This window comes from Caretta caretta, chromosome 5, assembly GCF_965140235.1.
Source record: "Caretta caretta isolate rCarCar2 chromosome 5, rCarCar1.hap1, whole genome shotgun sequence".
Lineage (NCBI taxonomy): Eukaryota > Metazoa > Chordata > Testudines > Cheloniidae > Caretta > Caretta caretta.
The window spans coordinates 62,244,275-62,266,643 of NC_134210.1; the positions used below are offsets into that span (position 1 = coordinate 62,244,275).

A 22,369-nucleotide genomic window follows, 5' to 3' on the forward strand; every position below is an offset into this window, starting at 1 on the left:
ATACTGTAACAAGGAAAAAATGACAATATAGTTAGGAGTACTCTATCATAGGAGATCAAAAGAAGCATAACTTCTTAGAAGTCTAGCTAGACAAGGGCATAAGAGACATGTGGGATTACTGATCTTTCTTATTAAAAAGTTTTACTCTGAACCCTCAAGAGATGCATACAGCTAGTTCTTGTAACTTGGAACAGTAATTCAGCTTCTTTCCACAGTCTTGGTTCGCTTTGTGGCTGCTTGCTCTGTATATAAGAATTCCTGTACTAGATTGGATCCAGTATCCTGTTTGACAGTGGTCAGTAACAGCTGCTCCCGAGGAAGGTGCAAGAAACCATGCACCAGGCATTTCTGAAACAACCTGCCTCCAAGGAAAGTTCTCTCCTAATCTCTACTAGTAAGGAGTCGGTCATACCCTGATGCATGAGTGTTTATATCCCTGACAAAACTCTTGCATACACGTTAACATTTACTCTAGCTACTCTATAAATGCTTATCCATTTACTGATCAATGCTTTTTTAAATCTTCCTAAACTCTCAGCAGGATATCTTATGGCAATCAAATTTACAGACTAATTTTGTGTTGTGCGTGAAAAAGGATTTCCCATTATCAGCTCTGAACCTGGAACCTTTTAATATCATTGATTGTTGTTTTGTACTAGGAGAGTAACTAGAAGTTGCTGTACTTTCTCCAATTACTGTGGGTGCTAGACTCCTTCAGTGCAATCAAGTTCTGCTCTTCAGCTGACATTTTGGTGGGGGCTGTGGCTGCACAAAGTAGAGAAGTATATCCCCTCAGGTTCTAAAGTTAGGACACCCTTTTGAAAATAGGTGATATAACGAGTGAACATAACATAAAAACATAAGAATGGCCATGCTGGGTCAGACCAAAGGCCCATCCAGCCCAGCATCCAGTCTACCAACAGTAGCCAATGTCAGGTGCCCCAGAGGGAGTGAACCTAACAGGTAATGATCAGTAATCTCTCTCCTGCCATCCATCTCCACCCTCTGACAAACAGAGGCTAGGGACACCATTCCTTACCCATCCTGGCTAATAGCCATTAATGGACTTAGCCTACAGGAATTTATCCAGTTCTCTTTTAAACCCTGTTATAGTCCTAGCCTTCACAACCACCTCAGGCAGGTGCACTGTGTGAAGAAGAACTTCCTTTAATTTGTTTTAAACCTGCTACCCATTAATTTCATTTGGTGGCCCCTAGTTCTTATATTAGGGGAGCAATAACTTTTCCTTATTCACTTTCTTCACACCACTCATGGTTTTATATCTCTATCATACCCCCCCCCCCTTAGTCTCCTCTTTTCCAAGCTGAAAAGTCTGAACCTCTTTAATCTCTCCTCATATGGGGACCCGTTCCAAACTCCTAATCATTTTAGTTGCCCTTTTCTAATGCCAGTGTATCTTTTTTGAGATGAGGGGACCACATCTGTACGCAGTATTCAAGTTGTGGGTGTACCATGGATTTATATAAGGGCAATAAGATATTCTCCGTCTTATTCTCTATCCCTTTTTAAAATGATTCCTAACATCCTGTTTGCTTTTTTGACTGCCACTGCACACTGCGTGGATGTCTTCAGAGAACTATCCACAATGACTCCAAGATCTTTCTCCTAATTAGTTGTAGCTAAATTAGCCCCCCCATCATATTGTTTGTATAGTTGGGGTTATTTTTATCAATGTGCATTACTTTACACTTATCCACATTAAATTTCATTTGCCATTTTGTTGCCCAATCACTTTGTTTTGTGAGATCTTTTTGAAGTTCTTCACAGTCTGCTTTGATCTTAACTATCTTGAGCAGTTTAGTGTCATCTGCAAACTTTTCCACCTCACCATTTACCCCTTTCTCCAGATCATATATGAATAAGTTGAATAGGATTGGTCCTAGGACTGACCTTTGGGGAACACCACTAGTTACCCCTCTCCAGTCTGAAAATTTACCATTTATTCCTACCCTTTGTTCCCTGTCTTTTAACCAGTTCTCAATCCATGAAAGGATCTTCCCTCTGATCCCATGACAAATTAATTTATGTAAGAGCCTTTGGTGAGGGACCTTGTCAAAGGCTTTCTGGAAATCTAAGTACACTATGTCCCTTGTCCACATGTTTGTTGACTCCTTCAGAGAACTCTAACACATTAGTAAGACATGATTTCCCTTTACAGAAAGGATGTTGACGTTTGCCCAACAATTTATGTTCTTCTATGGGTCTGACAATTTTATCCTTTACTATTGTTTCAACTAATTTGCCCGGTACTGACGTTAGACTTACTGGTCTGTAATTGCCAGGATCACCTCTAGAGACCTTTTTAAATATTGGCATTACATTAGCTATCTTCCAGTCACTGGGTACAGAAGCTGATTTAAAGGACAGGTTACAAACCATAGTTAATAGTTCCGCAATTTCACATTTGAGTTCTTTCAGAACTCTTGGATGAATGCCATCTGGTCCCGGTGACTTGTTACTGTTAAGTTTCTCAATTAATTCCAAAATCTCCTCTAGTGACACTTCAATCTGTGACAATTCCTCAGATTTGTCACCTACAAAAGATGGCTCAGGTTTGGGAATCTCCCTAACATCCTCAGCCGTGAAGACTGAAGCAAAGAATTAATTTAGTTTCTCCGCAATGACTTTATCGTCTTTAAGTGCTCCTTTTGCATCTTGATCGCCCAGGGGCCCCACTGGTTGTTTAGCAGACTTCCTGCTTCTGATGTACTTAAACATTTTGTTATTACCTTTTGAGTTTTTGGCTAGCTGTTTTCAAACTCCTTTTTGGCTTTTCTTATTACGTTTTTACATTTAATTTGTCAGTGTTTATGCTCCTTTCTGTTTACCTCACTAGGATTTGACTTTAACTTTTAAAAAGATGACATTTTATCTCTCACTGCTTCTTTTACATGGTTAAGCCAAGCCACAATGGCTCTTTTTTAGTTCTTTTACTGTGTTTTTTAATTGGGGTATCCATTATGGTGTCTTTGAAAAGTGTCCACTGTACCTTTTAATTTCTGTTTAACTAACCTCCTCATTTTTGCATAGTTCCCCTTTCTGAAATTAAATGCCACAGTGTTGGGCTGTTGAGGTGTTCTTCCCACCACAGGAATGTTACATGTTATTATATTATGGTCACTATTTCCAAGCGGTACTGTTATATTTACCTCTTGGACCAGATCCAGAGCTCCACTCAGGACTAGATCGAGAGTTGCCTCTCCCTTGTGGGTTCCTATACCAGCTGCTCCAAGAAGCAGTCATTTAAAGTATCAAGAAATTTTGTCTCTGCATTTCGTCCCTGAGGTGACATGTACCCAGTCAATATGGGGATAATTGAAATCCCCCACTATTATTGAGTTTTTTATTTTGATAGCCTCTCCAATCTCCCTTAGCATTTCATCGTCATTGTCCTCGTCAGGTGATCGATAATAGAGCCCTACTGTTATATTCTTATTAGAGCATGGAATTACTATCCATAGAGGTTCTATGGAACATGTGGATTCATTTAAGATTTTTATTTCATTTGATTCTACATTTTCTTTCACATATAGTGCCACTCCGCCCCACTCCCGCATGACCTGTTCTGTCCTTCTGTTATATTTTGTACCCCAGAATGACTGTGTCCCATTGATTGTCCTCACTCCACCAGGTTTCTATGATGCCTATTAGATCAATATCCTCCTTTAACACGAGACACTCTAGTTCACCCATCTTATTATTTAGTCTTCTAGCATTTGTGTATAAGCACTTTAAAAACTTGTCACTGTTTATTTGTCTGCCCTTTTCTGATGTGTCAGATTCTTTTTCATGAGAATGTTTCTTGTCTGAACTGGCCCATACTTTATCCTCTCCCATCCTCTCCTCCTGACTAAAACCAAGAGAATCTCTATCAATAGAGTCTCCTCTAAAAGAAGTCTCTGTCCGATCCATGTGCTCCTCTGTAGCAATCGGCTTGGGGTCTTTTTGGTTCCTAGATTAAGGCCAAAAAGGACCATTGTGACCCTAACAAACAGGACTTTTCTAATGAATTCCTGTTTGAACTAGAGCATATCATTTCTAACAGCCATCTAGATTTAAAAATTGCCAGTGATTAAGAACACACCACAGACCTTGGTAAGTTGTTCCAATGGTTAATTACCCTCACTGTTAAAAATGCGTACAGTAAACACAGCCTGTATTCTGTGGAATTAAAGGAGACCACACAGCACAACATCTGAATGCAGAACGATGCAATTTCCTGATATAACCCGCATGTTCAAGCTTTTCTTTCTATCTCATTCTCACAGTATCAGGTTCACTAGGGCTTAAGTATTCTCTTGAAGTATTTCCTGGAGTCCCACACACCTCTCCCATTCTCCACCTACCTGACGGGGTGGTGGGGCTAGGGGGCTTCTGCTCTGCGATGGGGTGGTGGGGCTAGGGGCTTTAGGCCTGCAGGGAGGGTGCACCAGGGCTCAGGGCTTCTGTCCTACAGGAGGGCTGGGAGCGGCGGCAGGGTTCAGGCGGTGCTAAAGCCCCGAGTCCCAGCACCCCAATCCCTGCAGGGCTAAAACCCTAAGCTCCCGCCCGCAGTCAGGTAGGCAGAGAATAGGTGTGAGGAATGTGGGCTCTGTGAGCTGCACTTCAACTGTAGAAGAGAAGCATGTGGCTCACAAGCTGTGGTTTGGCCACCTTCTGGTCTAAAGCATTTAGGTTTTTTTTTGGGGGGGGGGTAGATACCTACAACTAAGACAGTTTTTAGAACTTCTGTTCTGTTATTGTATGAACAGTAGTAGTAAACTAAAATACTGTTTCATAAGTGTATCTTCATGCAACACCTTAATGCTTGCTAGAGCAAACATAAGAAACTTCCAGACCCTAAGTCATTAACAAAATACACATTAAGAAATTACAAATAGATTTATAATGATCACCTGAAGTGCTTTTTTCTTGAGAAGCAAGCCTAGGGACTTGTGCATATTTCTCCCAAAACAAACAGCTGAGGTATTTTAGCAGCTGCATTCTTTATTCTGTTTTAGAAGTTAATTCTGGCATCATCCACATCAATGGAAAGAAAACCCCAAATATGGAATTCAGTCACAGAACAATTAAGTGACAGATTAGTCCATTTTGAACGACAGTGTTAATATTCGTTAAGAATGTTTATGTCTGCATTACAGATTAGTGATCTTTGGATTTTTTTTGATATTTATTTATAAGTGTCCGTTCAACTTTAGAAGTCTAGCAACTGCAAATCAATCAGTGCTTTTGCTGACTTAAAATGAAATTTGACAAAAACAAATACTGCAGGATACTGAACAACACTGCTAAATCCTTTCTTTTAAAAAAAAAGCTTGGGAAGCTTTTGAAAACACTTTGCTGAAAGGATACAATTTGAAATAACTACCAGAATATCCTTAAAACAGAATTGATGCTTTATTAGTAATGCCTCACAATGTAAGTATATCCTCGTGAATAGAAAATACTAGCACAAATTACATTCATTAAAAAAAATAAGGATAATTGAAGGACTAGAACAGTTACGTAAACATTTTACCTTTCCTCTAAGTGTATTTTACTGTTCTGTTGCATGTGGAAGAGAATGCATTAATGATGTCATACTAATAAAGTACTACATGTATTTAATATGACTCCGAAATTTTAGTAGCATTCAGTACACAGAACACACATTTTTCCTCCAGTGTACTGCAAAGGTCTCTTAAGGGGAAGGGAAGAGGCCTCCAAAACACTGTCCTTGATGAATAAAACTAAAATATACATTAAGGTCTTTGGCATTAACACTGTTTAGATGGTAAAGTAGGAAAATTGTCTTGGAATCATTCACAGATTACACGTGTTAAGAACTTCACCTATATAAAAAATTCAGTATCTGACACACCGTGATAAATACCCAGATTTTAAGAAGAGCTTGGTGTAAGCTCAAAAGCATGTCTCCTTCACCAACAGAAGTTGGTCCAATAAAAGCTACTATCTCACCCACCTTGTTTCTCTAATATCCTGGGACCAACATGGCTACAACACTCCATACAGATTTTAAGTGTTAGCATTAAATGTATCACCAATTTAGTAACCTCATAAACCTTTCCACTGCTCCTTTGCAGCAATTAAGAAAAATCTCAGTAGCGCATAAGAACAAGTAAACATCAGTCACATTAGCTTCTGCACAAATGGAAAGAGACAACGGGAGAGGGGGCTGAGGGAGAGAATAGGCAATTAAGTTTAGAATTTAAACACTAACAAGTCATTAACTATATAGGCATGAAATCCAAAAAAAAAAAAAAAAAAAGCTGAGCCTGTTGTAGAACTACAAATTTATTAAATGTTTTTCATTGTCTGTTTTATAAACAGCTAATCTATTTCCATAGAGGCTGGTTACTGTCCACCTTAAGAAAATCATCTAAAATGCTTTCACTTCATGATAGTATTTCTGCAAATCATAACCTGAACTCAAGTTGATCTCCTGCGCTAAGCTTCATACTGTTTCATTTAATGGTCCACTTCATAAGAGAAGGATCCTTTCATACACCCCATTTCCACTCCCATCCTCAGCTCAACCCTTCACCAGCTGGCTCCAAAAATGTTTCATTTTACAGGCCTCCATGAGCAGCTTATATCACTGATGGCTCAGACACAATAGTTTAAGAACTCGCCTGTCTACACTGTTCTCAAGCAGACTACATTTGTGATTTCTTCTGATCCCACTCTAATTCTATTTAAACTGCTGATTTACAATACAAGTGAACTCCTCTCCGTGTTTAGGGTTTAAGGGAAAACACATGCCAAATATCTCAACCTATTTAAAGGAAAAGGAGTTTACTCAGGAGGTAACTGAATCTTTTCTGAACTATTTGTGAGCAAACATTAGTTGTTCCTTTTGCATACGTAATTATGAACACTTCTAGAAGAAAAAAGGCAGACGTGTAAGTAAAAACTCAGCTTTATGTACTGCATTATTTTTATCTGCCAAGTTAAAAATTAAAATAAAAACAACTTACCCCTTGGAGTCCTTGAAATTGGATTGAGGGTCGAGAAGGAATACGATTCTATAAAAAAATTTTTTTAAAAAGCAGTGAAAAAACTCATGAATATTATAATAAACTTCACAATTCCAACCCAGAACAGGGTTTGCCATTACAAAATGATCTAAACAGACATTTACAAAGCTGTATTCCTTTTAGTAACAAGAGACAAAGGTTTGCTAAAAGCTACATGTTTTATAATCTGAAGAAATGTAAATACATTTGACCTTGAACTTCAATCCCTAAATGAAAATAGAAGTGTTAATAAAATGAAAACCTGAACCTTTAGGTAAAAGAAATACTTGTATATTGTACCAAGTTTGTTTAGCATGCCAAACCTAGCGTACTTCTAAATTTATAGAAGTTTGATGAAGATGTAAAGCGATGTCCATAATCTGTAAATAGCTATATATGCCATAACACCATTTAGAAACCAATCAAAGGTTTAATATGCATTAAATAATTTTTCAAGATTTTCAGCATGGATCCAACTTTTTTCTTTTAAGAGCTATTTGCCTTGTCAGATGTAACCTAACATTCTTCCATATGTTGAGTTGGTCACTGAACTGCACAGACACTAAAGTTTTCAATACAGACATTACATGGTTTAAAACCAAGTTATAGTTACATTGAATTATCCTTCAAATTATATTAATTTTAGTCAGAGTACAACTGTAACTGAGGATTTTCTAAGATTACATATATTTAGGGCCCCACCAAATTCATGGTCCATTTTGGTCAATTTCACGGTCATAGGAATTTAAAAATCGTTAATTTCATGATTTCAGCTATTTAAATCTGAAATTTCATGGTGTTGTAATTGTAGGGGTCCAAAAAGGAGTTGGGGTTTTTTGCAAGGTTATTGTAGAGGGGGTTGTGGTACTGCTACCCTTAATTCTGCGCTGGTGCTGGAGGCAGTGCTGCCTTCACAGCTGGGCAACTAGAGAGCGGCGGCTGCTGGCGGGAGCCCAACTCTGAAGGCAGAGCCGCCGCCAGCAGCAGCGCAGAAGTAAGGATAGCATGGTGTGGTATTGCCACCCTTACTTTTCTGCTTCTGCCTGCAGAGCTGGGTCCTCAGTAAGCAGCCACCACTCTCCAGCCACCCAGCTCTGAAGGCAGCGCAGAAATAAGGGTGGCAATACCACAACCCCCCTCCAACTCCCTTTTGGGGCAAGACCCCCAATTTGAGAAATGCTGGTCTCCCCCGTGAAATTTGCATAGTATAGGGTAAAAGCACACAAAAGACCAGATTTCATGGTCCATGATGCATTTTCCATGGCTGTGAATTTGGTAGGGCCCTACAAATATTATTAAATGACCTAAAAGGGTTAACTGTAACTCAGCAATACAGCAACCTCACCCAGAATAAGAAAAATGAGAGCTTTTTTTAAATGCCTGTCACTCCTTGCTAGATATTTAGCTAATATACAGTAAGAAGCTAACTGCAGATCATGCTCAGCAATTTAGTACCGAGAGAACTAAACTGACTGGGATTATATGACTGTAGAAACATGCTGTTCTTGCATGTCAAAAAACCAAAGAGAAGCAGATTACCCAACATAAAAGGAAGGAGAGTCTTTCATCATTCTTTTAATTGACACTTACATTGTTGTAAACTTCAGGGTTAGGAACACATTAATTGAAACCATGAACAAAGAATTCCCAAAAAATTGAACGCAGAAAGTCTGTTTCAGAATTTGTCCTGAAAGAGTAGTTAGAGACAACTTAGATAGCATTTTGTGAGACCAGGAGTAGGACAGTGAAGTGTCTGTTAATCTGTAAAACTAGAGTTCTTGTTTGAAGCTTCACTCCACGACTTTTTAGTTCCAATAATTAAGTGAAAATTAAAAGTAACAGCAAAATATAGCTCATTTTAAAAACTGTGTTAAAGCCTATTCAAGTATTCCATAAGTTTACATTTACAAATTACATAATAAAAGTCTATAGTTTCTTAGTTTCCTTAGATCAAAATATAACAAACCTAAAAAATTGAGAGAAGACGCTTGAATATAGTTGGGCAGCAGTGAAATTTTACAGAAAGACGACTAAGGCAATATAATTTTGTCTTATAACAACTCTGGATGCCTGTTAAAGAATAAAGAGGCATGTGTTGTGGTACTGCATGTAATCATTCACTCTGATTCAGAATGTTTTAAATATTTTTAGAAGATGCTTAATGGCACCCTGTTTTAATTGCCTACACAGCATTGTTTATTTTAATCAGAAAAAGCTATAGTAGAGAATCTAAAAAACTGTGGGCATCCTAACACTATATGAATGGAAATTCTGGGATTGATCCAAATACAACGAACTAGAGTAAATAAGCTCTTCACTGTAAAAATACTACACATATAGCCAGTCTTGTACACACTAAGAGGCAAAAAAATATACTCAAATCTGTGTTGAGAAGTCCCATGTAATTTTTAAAGTTAAAGTTTTAATTTTAAATTAGACTACAATTTTAAAGTGTAGCTTCTGTGCTAAAAAAATGCAGTAAGGCATGCCAACTAATGCTCAACATTCTACATAATAATGCCAACTCCAAATTCAAAAAGCTTGAATTAGATCCCTGCAAATCATGAGTTTTTTAAAAATAAAAATCATATTTCCTGGTCTGATTCAACTCCCTTCCTCTCTCACTGCTCCAATATTATTTGATTGAAAATTGCATACATTTTCAATCTAAAGTTATCAGATTGTATGATAATTATATTTATTTCTTCCAAACAATACATAATATAATAAAGTCAGTAAATATTTATAGGTATAGCTGATAGCATTGCCTGTAGTTATGGCTATTCAACACTTTCCATAAGGCCTTGTTTCCAGTTTCTTATAAATTTGCCAAACTTTAGCCATTCAGCTGAAATATTCCATACCAGGTATGTTTCAGAGAGAATTTGGGAAATTTCAGGCAAAATATTTCAGATGTTTCCAAGTGACAGGGTTAGGGTAACAAAAGATTGTTTACCCATGTAAAAAAAAACCTTACAACCATTTTACTGGAAACCTCTAGGGCCCCATGTCTTGTAGAAGGAATTTGAAATTTGGTAAGAGGTCACCCTGGTGTCAGGTATGTACCTGTTGCTATCACTGACAAACTGTCTAAATTTGGCCAAGTTACAAGTCTCTGAAAACTGCAGTTCACATATGCTCAGTAGAAGTTTGTTAGAGGCTCGTAACTAAATTTTCTGAAGATTCGATCCATAAGGATCATAACCCATCCCTACATAGCTCCAATATATTGGCCAGACCACTCATCTGTCATCACTACAAATCAGCTGAGACGTGCCCCAACCCAGGCTGCAAGGGACTGAGCACAGTTTCTCCTGAAATTGCTCCTCCTATTGCCTCTGTGGCTGCTAGCCATAAGAACTGAGAGACAACTTTCCCCTCCACGCTTCCTGACTCACGCTGGGGGGGAAGGAGGCTGAGAAATGCTGAGAATGAGGGGTGACAGACATGAGTTGGTGAGAGGGAAGGGCAGGGCAGAACAGAAAGAGGAATAGTGGCAGAGTGGGGTTTGTGGTGATGAGATAGGAGCAGAGGAAAAGACTAGATGGTAGTTCCTGTGGGAGGGAAGATGAGAGCTTCCACATGCACAGGGCTAAAGATTGTGGGAAAGAAGGAGCTCTTCATATTATTGAGAGTTCCTGCAGCAGGACTAACCATCAGAGGACTCTGAATGTGAGAATGCTAGCAACATTGCTACAGCCAAAGAAAGCATTGTCAAAAAAAACCTTCATGTTGATGGAATTTTTATGCTGCTCCTAATAGTAGTGTTCAGAGTAGCAGCCGTGTTAGTCTGTATCCGCAAAAAGGAGTACTTGTGTTCCATTTTGTTGGGGAATAGGGAACACACTACTATTAGAAAAGGAGTACTTGTGGCACCTTAGAGACTAACAAATTTATTTGAGCATAAGCTTTCGTGAGCTACAGTTCACTTCATCGGCATCCGATGAAGTGAGCTGTAGCTCACGAAAGCTTATGCTCAAATAAATTTGTTAGTCTCTAAGGTGCCACAAGTACTCCTTTTCTAATAGTAGTGTGTTCCCTATTCCCCAACAAAATGGGGCACTCCACCATTTTTAGTTTAAGCTAACTTCTCAGACAGTATTTCTTTTTAAAGTAGTAAATTTAGTAAAGTAATCAAATAAAGGGTATTTCTTCACAACACTGTTGACCCTAAGTGATTGGCACTCAGATCTGAACATCTAGGTTTGCTATGGGGTCGCCTTGGTGAGGCTAAGCCCTATATGCTTTACCATGACCTTACTATTTCTGCACTCACCTGTGACTCTGGGGTCATATCCCATGGTTCTTTGTGATGACACTATAGGGCTCCTTCTCCAAGTCAATTGCGGGAAAACTTGTCTGTCTTTTGAGAGGATTTATGGGAAGGGCATTGGAGGAATATCAGCAGTGATATGGTCTGCATCCTCACTTCAAAGTCAGCAAATTTCACACTGAATTAGACTGGAGCTCATGTTCTATTTATACCTCAGCTATATAAACTAGCCTGAGCTTTACGCACCTCCAAACCTGTTAGAGGGTTTTTCTGTGTGGATTATCTAGGGGATCGGGCTAAAACCCAGGTAAGAGTCTGGATTAACTGTACAATGAAGACATACTCTTCGTCTGATAGGCCTGACGTTTCACTGTGGAAGCCAAGAAAGAGCTACCAATGGTAAATTTTAATTGTTTACCTGTTTCTTAATACAGAAGACAATTTAGTTGGTTCACCTAACTTTGACCACTCTGAAACAAGCAACAAGAAAAAAATTTCAATGAAACTAAGAGAAAATTTGAATGACGCTAATAGAAATTCTGCTTATACCATGTTCCAGTTTTGCTTAGCCATATTTCCATCCTTGTAGCTAAACATATGCACCAAGCAGTGTTTTGCTGACAAAAGTTAATTTTAAGACTTCATTCAGAACTACGTGAAGCTTCTAAGGTCAAGGATCTTGCCTCCACACTGAGTTAAATAGTATCAAAGGAACTTGGGAAGTTTGTTGTCAAGTGATATGGGGCTAGGTGTCTTGTGAACACTTGAGATACTCCAAGCCACCTTGTTTAAACAACCCTCAAAAACCATTACCAGAATGTAACTGACGCAAAGATATCTGTGACTTTGTCTTTACTAGGAAGAGAAGGTGTATTCTTAATTCCAGTTAAAAACCTAGTGAAGATAAGACAATTTGTAATTTGACCTGTAACCTGTGTGAAAACTAAAGACTCTGGGGGAGCCTAGTCATTAACTCAACCTACTTGTGTGTTAAAATTAGACTTTTGTCTTTGGCCATAGCTTCACTGCAAAAGAACAGGTCCTTTTACAACAGGATAGCTAACTGAAATTAGCTATCTTGCTGTAAAATCCTCACAGAGACTAGACACAGGGAGTTTTTACATTCATGTAGCTAGTCAAGATCAACTTCAAATTGGAGAGAGTGGCATTCTGTTGAAATTTCCCATTCACACAAGCCTGCAGAACTCAAAATATGGCCCATTTTAATATGTTCTTCAGGTACACTTTTGAATGAGTATATCGAGTCAGCATATATTTATGGGCCCATATCAAGTATCCAACAATTCAAGCAATCCACTGTACTCTGAACAGTTTACATGTAACTGGTCCTACGTAATAAAAGTTCCTAATGTTGGCGTCTAGTAATGTTCCCTGCAAACTGCATGGCCATGTGGCAATTGCTGCATCCGAGAGTGCTAAAGGAGTTGGCGGATGTGATTGCAGAGCCATTGGCCATTATCTTTGAAAACCATGGCGATCCGGGGAAGTCCCGGACGACTGGAAAAAGGCTAATTTAGTTCCCATCTTTAAAAAAGGGAAGAAGGAGGATCCTGGGAACTACAGGCCAGTCAGCCTCATCTCAGTCCCTGGAAAAAATCATGGAGCAGGTCCTCAAGGAATCAATTCTGAAGCACTTAGAGGAGAGGAAAGTGATCAGGAACAGTCAGCATGGATTCACCAAGGGCAAGTCTTGCCAGACTAATCTAATTGCCTTCTATGATGAGATAACTGGCTCTGTGGATGAGGGGAAAGTGGTGGACGTGTTGTTCCTTGACTTTAGCAAAGCTTTTGACATGGTCTCCCACAGTATTCTTGACAGCAAGTTAAAGAAGTATGGGCTGGATGAATGGACTATAAAGTAGATAGAAAGTTGGCTAGATTGTCGGGCTTAAAGGGTAGTCATCCATGGCTCCATGTCTATTTGGCAGCCGGTATCAAGCGGAGTGCCCCAATGGTCGGTCCTCGGGCCGGTTTTGTTCAATATCTTCATAAATGATCTGGAAGATGGTGTGGATTGCACCCTCAGCAAGTTTGCAGATGACACTAAACTGGGAGGAGAGGTAGATACGCCGGAGGGTAGGGATAAGATACAGAGGGACCTAGACAAATTAGAGGACTGGGCCAAAAGAAATCTGATGAGGTTCAACAAGGACAAGTGCAGAGTCCTGCACTTAGGACGGAAGAATCCCATGCACCGCTACAGACTAGGGACCAAGCAGCTAGGCAGCAGTTCTGCAGAAAAGGACCTAGGGGTTACAGTGGACAAGAAGCTGGATATGAGTCAACAGTGTACCCTTGTTGCCAAGAAGGCCAATGGCATTTTGGGATGTATAAGTAGGGGCATTGCCAGCAGATTGAGGGACGTGATCGTTCCCCTCTATTCGACGCTGGTGAGGCCTCATCTGGAGTACTGTGTCCAATTTTGGGCCCCACACTACAAGAAGGATGTGGAAAAATTGGAAAGAGTCCAGCAGAGGGCAACAAAAATGATTAGGGGACTGGAACACATGACTTATGAGTAAAGGCTGAGGGAACTGGGATTGTTTAGTCTGCGGAAGAGAAGAATGAGGGGGGATTTGATAGCTGCTTTCAACTACCTGAAAGGGGGTTCCAAAGAGGATGGAGCTAGACTGTTCTCAGTGGTAGCAGATGACAGAACAAGGAGTAATGGTCTCAAGTTGCAGTGGGGGAGGTTTAGGTTGGATATTAGGAAAAACTTTTTCACTAGGAGGGTGGTGAAACACTGGAATGCGTTACCTAGGGAGATGGTGGAATCTCCTTCGAAGTTTTTAAGGTCAGGCTTGACAAAGCCCTGGCTGGGATGATTTAATTGGGGATTGGTCCTGCTTTGAGCAGGGGGTTGGACTAGATGACCTCCTGAGGTCCCTTCCAACCCTGATATTCTATGATTCTAGGATTCCAGTGCTGCTTACGTCTCTTTGTGTGGCCCTAGCAGGAATGTGGTGTGGCCCTTTAAGAACCTGCTCTTCCCCCTCCCCCCTTCTCTCTGACCAGGGTGCATGAGGACCAGTCTCCTCCCTGCAGAGTAGATGACTGGGAGCACTTCAGGAGGACAGAAGTCTCACAGACATGCTTGCACAGCTGGGAGAAGGCAGCAGTTCTGGGATGCCCCATGCACAGGAATTTAGGGGAGAGGGCTGCCTGGGCTCTCCGCTGACAATCCAGGTCAGCAGTGGCTCTAGTCTGAAGGGGCCAAATCCCCCCCCACCCTTACCCAGCGGTTGATTTCCAGGGTTGTGGCAGTTGCTACTGAGAAGCAGTGGAGAACCTGGCCGGAGGGGGTGTGTGTCTGAACCCCCCCCCCCCCCCAACTGACTCCTGGCCAAATTCCTAAGGCTGCAAATGGCAGGGACAGAGACTAGTGTGCAATACTGGAGAGGAATCACCCTGGGGCAACCCCCCCTCACCTCCACAACACATCACTCATCCTCACACAGTCCCCCCCTCCACGCACACAACTTGTGTGTGTGTGTGTGGTGGGGGGGAGGGGCAGGGGGATGACAAATACAAGCTAACACTTGCCCGAGGACAAAAATGTAGTGGTCAGTAGAGTTAGTAGCCTTCCCGATACAAAGAAAATTTATAGGAAACAATCCACTGTTTCAATTTTCTGGAGTAAAATTTAGTTTAATATTCTAAGTAAAAAGTTATGTATCAGGGTTCCTCACAAAGCATCAAGTCAGACACTAATGTAGTGACTGTGTAGGCTAATGCAATAGCCATATGCTATTAGACAAACTCACAGATTTTGAAATATAAACCAGTTTTCAATTCAGCAAAGGAATGCTGGCTGACACACTAGGTTATCTATTTCAACTGAGAAAATGCCACATAAGAACTAAGTTTCTAATCACAGAGCAACCCAAAATGAGCAAATGAGAACATAACATGTTATCTAAATAAAAGGACAGAACCATTCAGAATGCAAGCTTTCTTCCCTCAATCCCAACCTTCAAAAAAAGAGTTCTGCACTGCAGTAATTTACCCAGTGTTAATCTCAAATTCTGATATGACAGCAGGAATTTCTGATCTGTTTTGTAGCATGATGCACTATCATGAAGGACCCAAAGTTCAAATCTTAAATTAGTGGACTTGCAGCTGCTAAGTGGAAGCCTAAGTAGGGTTCAGGCTTTATTGCTTTGCAGCACCCTTGCCAAGTAAAATGATCCAGTAGTTTGTGTGGTCAAACAAAGAAGCCACACATACTTTGCACTAAACGTAAGAGGCCAATAGCAATAAGACAGACAGAGAGACAGAGAGATCACCAAGAGAAAATAAAATACTGAGGTATTAAGTGCAGTACGAGTATAACTCAGACCTGCTTGTGAACACAGGGAGAAACCCTCTGGCAGGACTGTTCATGCCTATACGACTATGATGGACTTTATTCAGAGCATCACCACCTTAATGCAAAACAGGGGTTCTCAAACTGGGGTGGTGACCCCTGAGGGGGTCGCAAGGTTATTACATGGGGGGGTTGCGAGCTGTCAGCCTCCACCCCAAACTCCACTTCAACGCCATCATTTATAACAGTGTTAAATATATAAAAAGAGTATTTTTAATTTATAAGGGGGATCACAATTAGAGGCTTGCTGTGTGAAAGGGATCACCAGTACAAAAGTTTGAGAACCACTGATGTAAAAGTTAAATCAAATGGCAATAAAATGTAGCTTTTGTCTTTCAAACATTGCTGCAGTCACATTTCACCCCAGGGTGAAAAAAAATAGTTTCCAGCTAAACATACATTTGAGGTAAAGAACGAATACAAGCCTGTGTAGCAGAATGTCACAAAAACAACTGTAGTGGAACTGCTCCATGCAATTACCCAAGATCTAGTTTTGGGAGGAAAACAAAACCACCACCAAACTTATTCTCTTCTAGGTTTACTGTTTAGTTTATCAAGAGATCCTCTGGGCAGAGACCTTGTCTGCTCACATGTCTCAATCTCCATGCACAAGTATCTTCCACCCCCTCCACCCCCTGAATAAGGTTAATTATGTACCACCATTTTTCTACCAAGTTGGTTCAACAGATGCATCAAAATCTCTAATGTGCTTTTGTTCTATAACGAAACCTTCGGTACTCTGACAGGTCTTTAAAAAAAAAAATGGTCAAACTGGAGAGGACTAAAGAGCAGAAAGCCAGTTGAAGGTAGCTGAGGAAGCATGGACCACAGAAATCAAAACAAACCTATTAGGTATTTTGGTCCATGTTCCTGGCAACGAGGATTATTCCTTAGTGTACATTTTCAAGTGATTTGTCCATTCAAGTGAAATCAAAAGCCTCACATGGGCAAAAACACTGCCTAGAAGAATTTTTTAAAAAAAAATGATTAGCTGCATGAGTTCCATAAGCACCAAGTGTAAATAATATAAGATTATATACTGGACTCACGTTATTAGCTACTCTGCCTCTGCCACTGAGAAACTTGATTGACTACTTAGTTTTTGAGTAAACCCAACCTAAGGTAGTAGATTTTTGAAATCTATGTTCTCAACTCTATTCTCTCATTGGTCAGGACTAGCAGCAATTACCATTGTCATTTGACAGCTATGTTTGAGATTCTGAAATTGAAGGATTTTCCATTAAAAGGCACTCAGAATAATCTGCAGCATTCATTCTACTTTTGCATGGGGAAGCAAACTAGTATTTCATTCAGCTCTGCCTTTGAAATGAATACTAGTGCGAACAGGGCTCAGCCATTTTCACTATCATGTTGCCTAACCCCACACATCAGGATTACCTAACACAGCAGTAAGAATGCCAGCAGCCACCTGAGCCTGTGTACACTAGTGCTCCCACCATTGCTACCAAACATAGTAGTATAACAGTGCAAGATTTTATCCAGAAAGTGTGTATGTACTTGGCCTTATAAAAATGTTATAAAGGGCACTCCATATGCTCTAGGACCTTTCCATCATAGATTACTGCTGGCCCCATCTCCTACATTTTCATCCCAATCTGTGCATGCCAAGTAAAGAATCAGGATTTCCTGCAACATGAACCATGCTGAAGAATTCAGTTAACAGTTTTGTTGCAGTTATGACTAAGTTTGTTTTTTTAAAACCAAAATATTAAGAATCCTTGCATTAAGAATTCAGTTTATGTGCAAGGAGGCAAACTTTTAGTTTAGTAGCTATAACAAGGGAGGGTGCTTTTCAGTCACTTTTTTAATGTAAACTATTTGAGTATTAAACACAAGCGCAATACTGCTTTGCAGCCTACTAACATGGTATCTAGACACTACAGTGATGGGTTCACTAAGACTTTTCAGGGTTATCCTTGACCCTGACCCTCTCCTCACAGCTCCACAAGTTTGGCTACTGCCTCCTCTGAAATGTTGCTCATGTGTATTACACCGAAAGCCTTCAAAACAAGAATTGGTAATATTAGGGAGAGCAGAGGAATCACAGGTTCAGGTGAAGAGAATAGAAATTTACAGCATTCCTCAATTCTATGCAATACAAATTCTAAATTTTCAATAAAAAAAAAACTTTCCTATTGCAGAGAGTGCATTCCAAAGCCAAGCAAGTGTTCTGATAGCCTAGATAGATAGGTAACAGACAGGTATTACCAGCTAAAAAAAAAAAAATAGCAGCTGCAAGAGTGAGAACTCTTCATTCCCCAGCCATCTCAATGACTTGTGAATTGCAAGACATAATTGGGACCATTTAGATGTTAATTATGAAGAGTGTCTCCTTTTTTCTCCACCCAGAAACTGTAGCGATATAAAAAGATATTCTAATCAATTGCTAAAATACTGAAAGGCATCTGAAATATAATTCAATAATCAGGAAGCATTCTGATGTAGATGACTGCTTGGGTAGAAAAATATCGGAGTTGTTATAAGATTATTTAAATTGATCTAATCCTTTAAAACTAGTCAGGTTTCTTTAAACTAGAAATTTCAGTGGCTAAACCAACTTGAAATTTGTTAATTAAAACAAAATTAGTATTATGTAACAGCTTTGTAGTTCTTTAACTTGCCATCTGTTCAAATGGTGACAGATCCCACCCTCTCTCATTTTCAATTCCTGCTGATTTGAACTGCAGCTAGGGAGTTAGTTTCCATAGAGAATCCCACTCACATTTATGTTATGGTGTGTATGGTAAGACCCATTGTTTCATGTTCTCTATGTATATAAATCTCCCCACTGTATTTTCCACTGAATGCATCCAATGAAGTGAACTGTAGCTCACGAAAGCTTATGCTCAAATAAATTTGTTAGTCTCTAAGGTGCCACAAGTACTCCTTTTCTTTTTATTCACATTTATGAAGATAATAAAACAGCAACATGTACTTATGAAGACACTAATTTTTCTTCAGATTTTTCACTCTTTTGTTAATACTTCAATTTTCTTTTAAACTGCAGAATAATGAAGCCTGATAATAAAAATATTTTTCTCGGTATATTTTGTGAAAGACCACAAGAATTGAGAAACTGATTTTCACTTAAAAATAAGGTTATAATTTACCATAATTGTAAGTCCCAGGCAATTAAATCTCATTCATGATGCATTTACTTGCAGTGAGGAAAGCAGTTTTACTGCCATCAGCAGAGTGTCCAAAATGTCATCTGTTCTAACATGCAAGTGTCAATTTCAGATTCCAACGTTATACACCATATTTATAGTTTATACACACGAAAATTACTTTTTAGAATTAAATTTCAATATAAAATATGAACTTGTTTAAAAGTTATAGATCTTAAAAACCACATTTGAAATATTTTCCTTCTCAGATCAAGTTTGACTATAAGTACACATTTCACCTGTTATATGGACCAGTAAGAATGTTTCCTTCCTTCACTACGACAAGCAAGACACTTTGAATAATTACTTTAATGGTCACCGGACTCCTTGTTTTTGTGGATACAGACTAACACGGCTACCCCGATACTTTAATCGTCTTCATGATTTTAACAACTTGGAATATGGTTGCAATTTCAAATATCTACAGAAACTTTAGTCATTTAAATACACGTGCATTGTGCAAGTTTGCTTTAAACCTTTTAATGACATTGCTAATAGATTTTACAGCCCTCCCACATACTTATTTAACTTGTTGTGACTTTCCAACGGTGGGGCACAAAAACTCAGAAACAGTTTATATAGGTAACAAACACAATTTAGTCAGTAGTTATAAGGAAGAATGCTGTAACTTACTTAACCAAGTGGCACTAGATGGAGCCTTATAAGTATTTCTAAAGTTCTCCATTTAACTTCTGCAAGTATCCTTAAGCCACTGGTTCGCAAGGATAGCTGTCCCTTTAAAAGTTTACAGAGTATTAGTGACCATTTTAACCCTGCCCAGACAGGACTCATTCTAGGGATGTGAATAATGCATAAAACCCAGGGAAGCAAGGTTTACACATAGAGCTGCAGGAATTAAGTCCCTCACCAGACGAAAGGAAACCCCAACTATTCATGCCATAGTAATGGCTGCAATTCCCCAATCATATATAGGACAAGTGGCAATTCAATGTTTGATTCTTGTTCTGGATTTGGCAACAGTAAGCCAGTTTTACAGGCAAAAAAAGACAAGCTGTGGTATAATTATGTAGCACTGGAACCCAAGCTGGCTAGACATTGCTAAATGGTAAGAGTGCAACATGAAAGCAAGCTGCCAAACATGTTAAAACAAACATAAGATGCCAGCACATCAGAGGAGACAGAGCACTGCACACTAGAACACTATTTTAGAGTAAGCTGTTTATTATGGAGGAAGGAGAAGCAGCTATTAGTCATAGGGAAAGGCTCAATTTGGGGGTCAGTTCTGGGAAATCCAGTTCTGAGTCAGCCTTTAGTGTGAAGGCGGCTGTAAAGGAAAAGAGTAGCCAGGTTGGAAGAGCATCTGGTGTCAATCAAGAACCTGTTACAGCCAAGTCATCACCCAGTTTCATCTCTCCTTTTACTGTGACCACTTAACTCTTTAGATATATAATGTTTAAGAAGCATTTCTAGAAGCTGATTCAGTGAGTGAAAGAGGTCTTTTGGATGAAGGCCTGCTGGCACTTAAGAAAGCATATTCAGAAAAGAAATGTTCAATCAGCACCTTCCCCTCCCCAGGTCCTGCATTACACACTACAAAAAAATTACACAGAAGCCCCACCAATTCTCTTTTAACCATAATGAAGTGAAGGGATAGGAGAAAAGACAGGTATTTAGCTTGAAATCCAATGAAAGGACAGTCTAATTAGAGCTTAATCCTCCTCCTCCTACCGGGGACATACTGTAGTGCGTAGCCACTTTTAACTTCCATTAAATGCAACTTGAGGTCTCAAGTTTCAACTGGAAAACTACAGTCAGGAAAAAAGGTTATGGGCACTATCGCCCTGCTGCACAAAGTCTCTAAAGAAGGGTTTTTTTTTTTATACAAGATGTAAAATGCTGACTGAAACTTTACAAAACTTCCCATCCAGAATTTAAAATCGGTTTAAACTATACCAAGACACACCTAAGATCAATTTCCCCCTCTAGAAAGAGATTTAAGGACAAAGAGACAAAAACGACAAGACCCTCACCCCCAAAAAGGCAGGTCACCCCAACTAGCAGCAGATCTATTGCAACTTTAACTCTCTCATGTTGAACAATAGCCCCTGGAGGCAGCAGCAGCCATTGCCACTGGAGACATGGGGCATATCATAATCTCCCAGGGCTGCCTGGCTGCAGGGAGGCCCAGGGAAGGAAGGGGGGAGAGCTGCCATAAAAGAGTTTTCTTAGCAGCGTTATAAAGATGTGTAATAAAACTGTCATGGATGGCATTGTCACTTCAGCCCCACAGCCAGCCACCTCCCGCTTTCCCTAGGAGCCAGGTCTGAAGGGGGAGAGGAGGAGACTGGCAGAGCCAAACACAGACATGACAGCTCAGCGAAATCTGCCCCATCTAGGAGCTGCTGGCTCCGGTCACCGCTGGCTCCGGGGACACCAGCTGGCACCAACGGGGGGGTGGGGTGTGAAGAGCTGTGTTGTTCCCGTGCCACAGGAACTGGCTCGGCAGCAGGCGACGGAGGAAGAGGGGGCGGTCCCACTGGGGCAAGTCCCCACCGGTAGGGGCTTCAGGGACCGGCCAGTGAACACGGGAACCCCCGGGGCAGAAGGGAGCCCAGCCGGACCCCTTCGCTGCCTGACAGCCCCACAGAGAGACATTTACTCCTCACTAGTTGCCGCCTCCCGCAGCGCCTCCCGGGCGAGAGGGCAGGACGAGCGCCGGGCAGGGCAGCCGAGCCCTCGCCGCCTCCCTCCCCGGGTTCATCCCCGCCAGCGACGGGTGCCAGCCCCAGGAGCGCGGGGCGCCCCTCACCTTGCTGCCCTGGTAGCTCTCCAGAGCCCGGAAGGCGGTCTCGGTCAGCTTGACGTGCAGCACCGTGATGTTGTCCTGGATGACCCTGCCGCAGGACACGCCGTACCTGCCCCCCTCCCGCAGCGCCGCCATCTTACACTGCCCCCCACCCCGCTGCTGCCGCTGCCGCTGCCGCCGCCGGGGCCGCGCTGCCTGCCGCCGCCGCCACCACCGCCGCCGCCGCAGCCGCAGCAGCTACAGCCATCCCGCCGCTGACGTACCAGCCATCCCCGCCAGCGCGCAGCCGCCGCCGCGCCGCGCCCCGCCCACTCAGCACAGTGCCCCGCCCACTCCGGCGGGGACCCGCCCAACGGACCCGCCCACTCCGCCTATGGCGCCGCACGGAGCCCCGGCGGGACACGCCCACGACCCGAGCGGAGCAGCCCCGGCCGACTGAGCCAGCGGTACGGAAGGCCGGCACGAGCCAGGCTCCGCGCGGGGGGAGGTGCGAGGTGCTGACGTCAGCAGAGATTTATTTAATCACGTTTGATGTCATTATTGACGCTCCCTGCGACCAGGCTTGAGCTTCCCACGTGACCGGTTCCTGTCCTTCCCCCGCAGCAGGCGCCCTGCCCCGCCTCCCCGAGCCCCCGGGTTGGGGCAGGGACACGGGAAGAGGCGGGGACAGAGGCGCACACCCGGGCCCTCCCCCGCTGTCCCCGGGGCCGTGTCCCT

General features: G+C 41.4%; 1 protein-coding gene across 2 annotated transcripts in view; it reads right to left on the reverse strand.

The window, feature by feature from the left end:
- Nucleotides 1–21,829, reverse strand: part of ELL2 (elongation factor for RNA polymerase II 2) — a 66,506-nt gene extending 44,677 nt beyond the window's left edge. Inside the window, exons 1-2 of one of the 2 annotated variants that reach the window (XM_075128589.1) lie at nt 21,656–21,829; nt 6,999–7,046 (exon numbers count right to left, since the gene is read on the reverse strand). In XM_075128589.1, coding sequence (XP_074984690.1) covers nt 6,999–7,046; nt 21,656–21,787 — 180 coding nt within the window. In that variant the 5' untranslated portion in view covers nt 21,788–21,829. The remainder of the gene's footprint in view (nt 1–6,998; nt 7,047–21,655) is intronic. The other variant, XM_048850583.2, reaches the window with a different exon arrangement.
- Nucleotides 21,830–22,369: the final 540 nt, after the last annotated feature.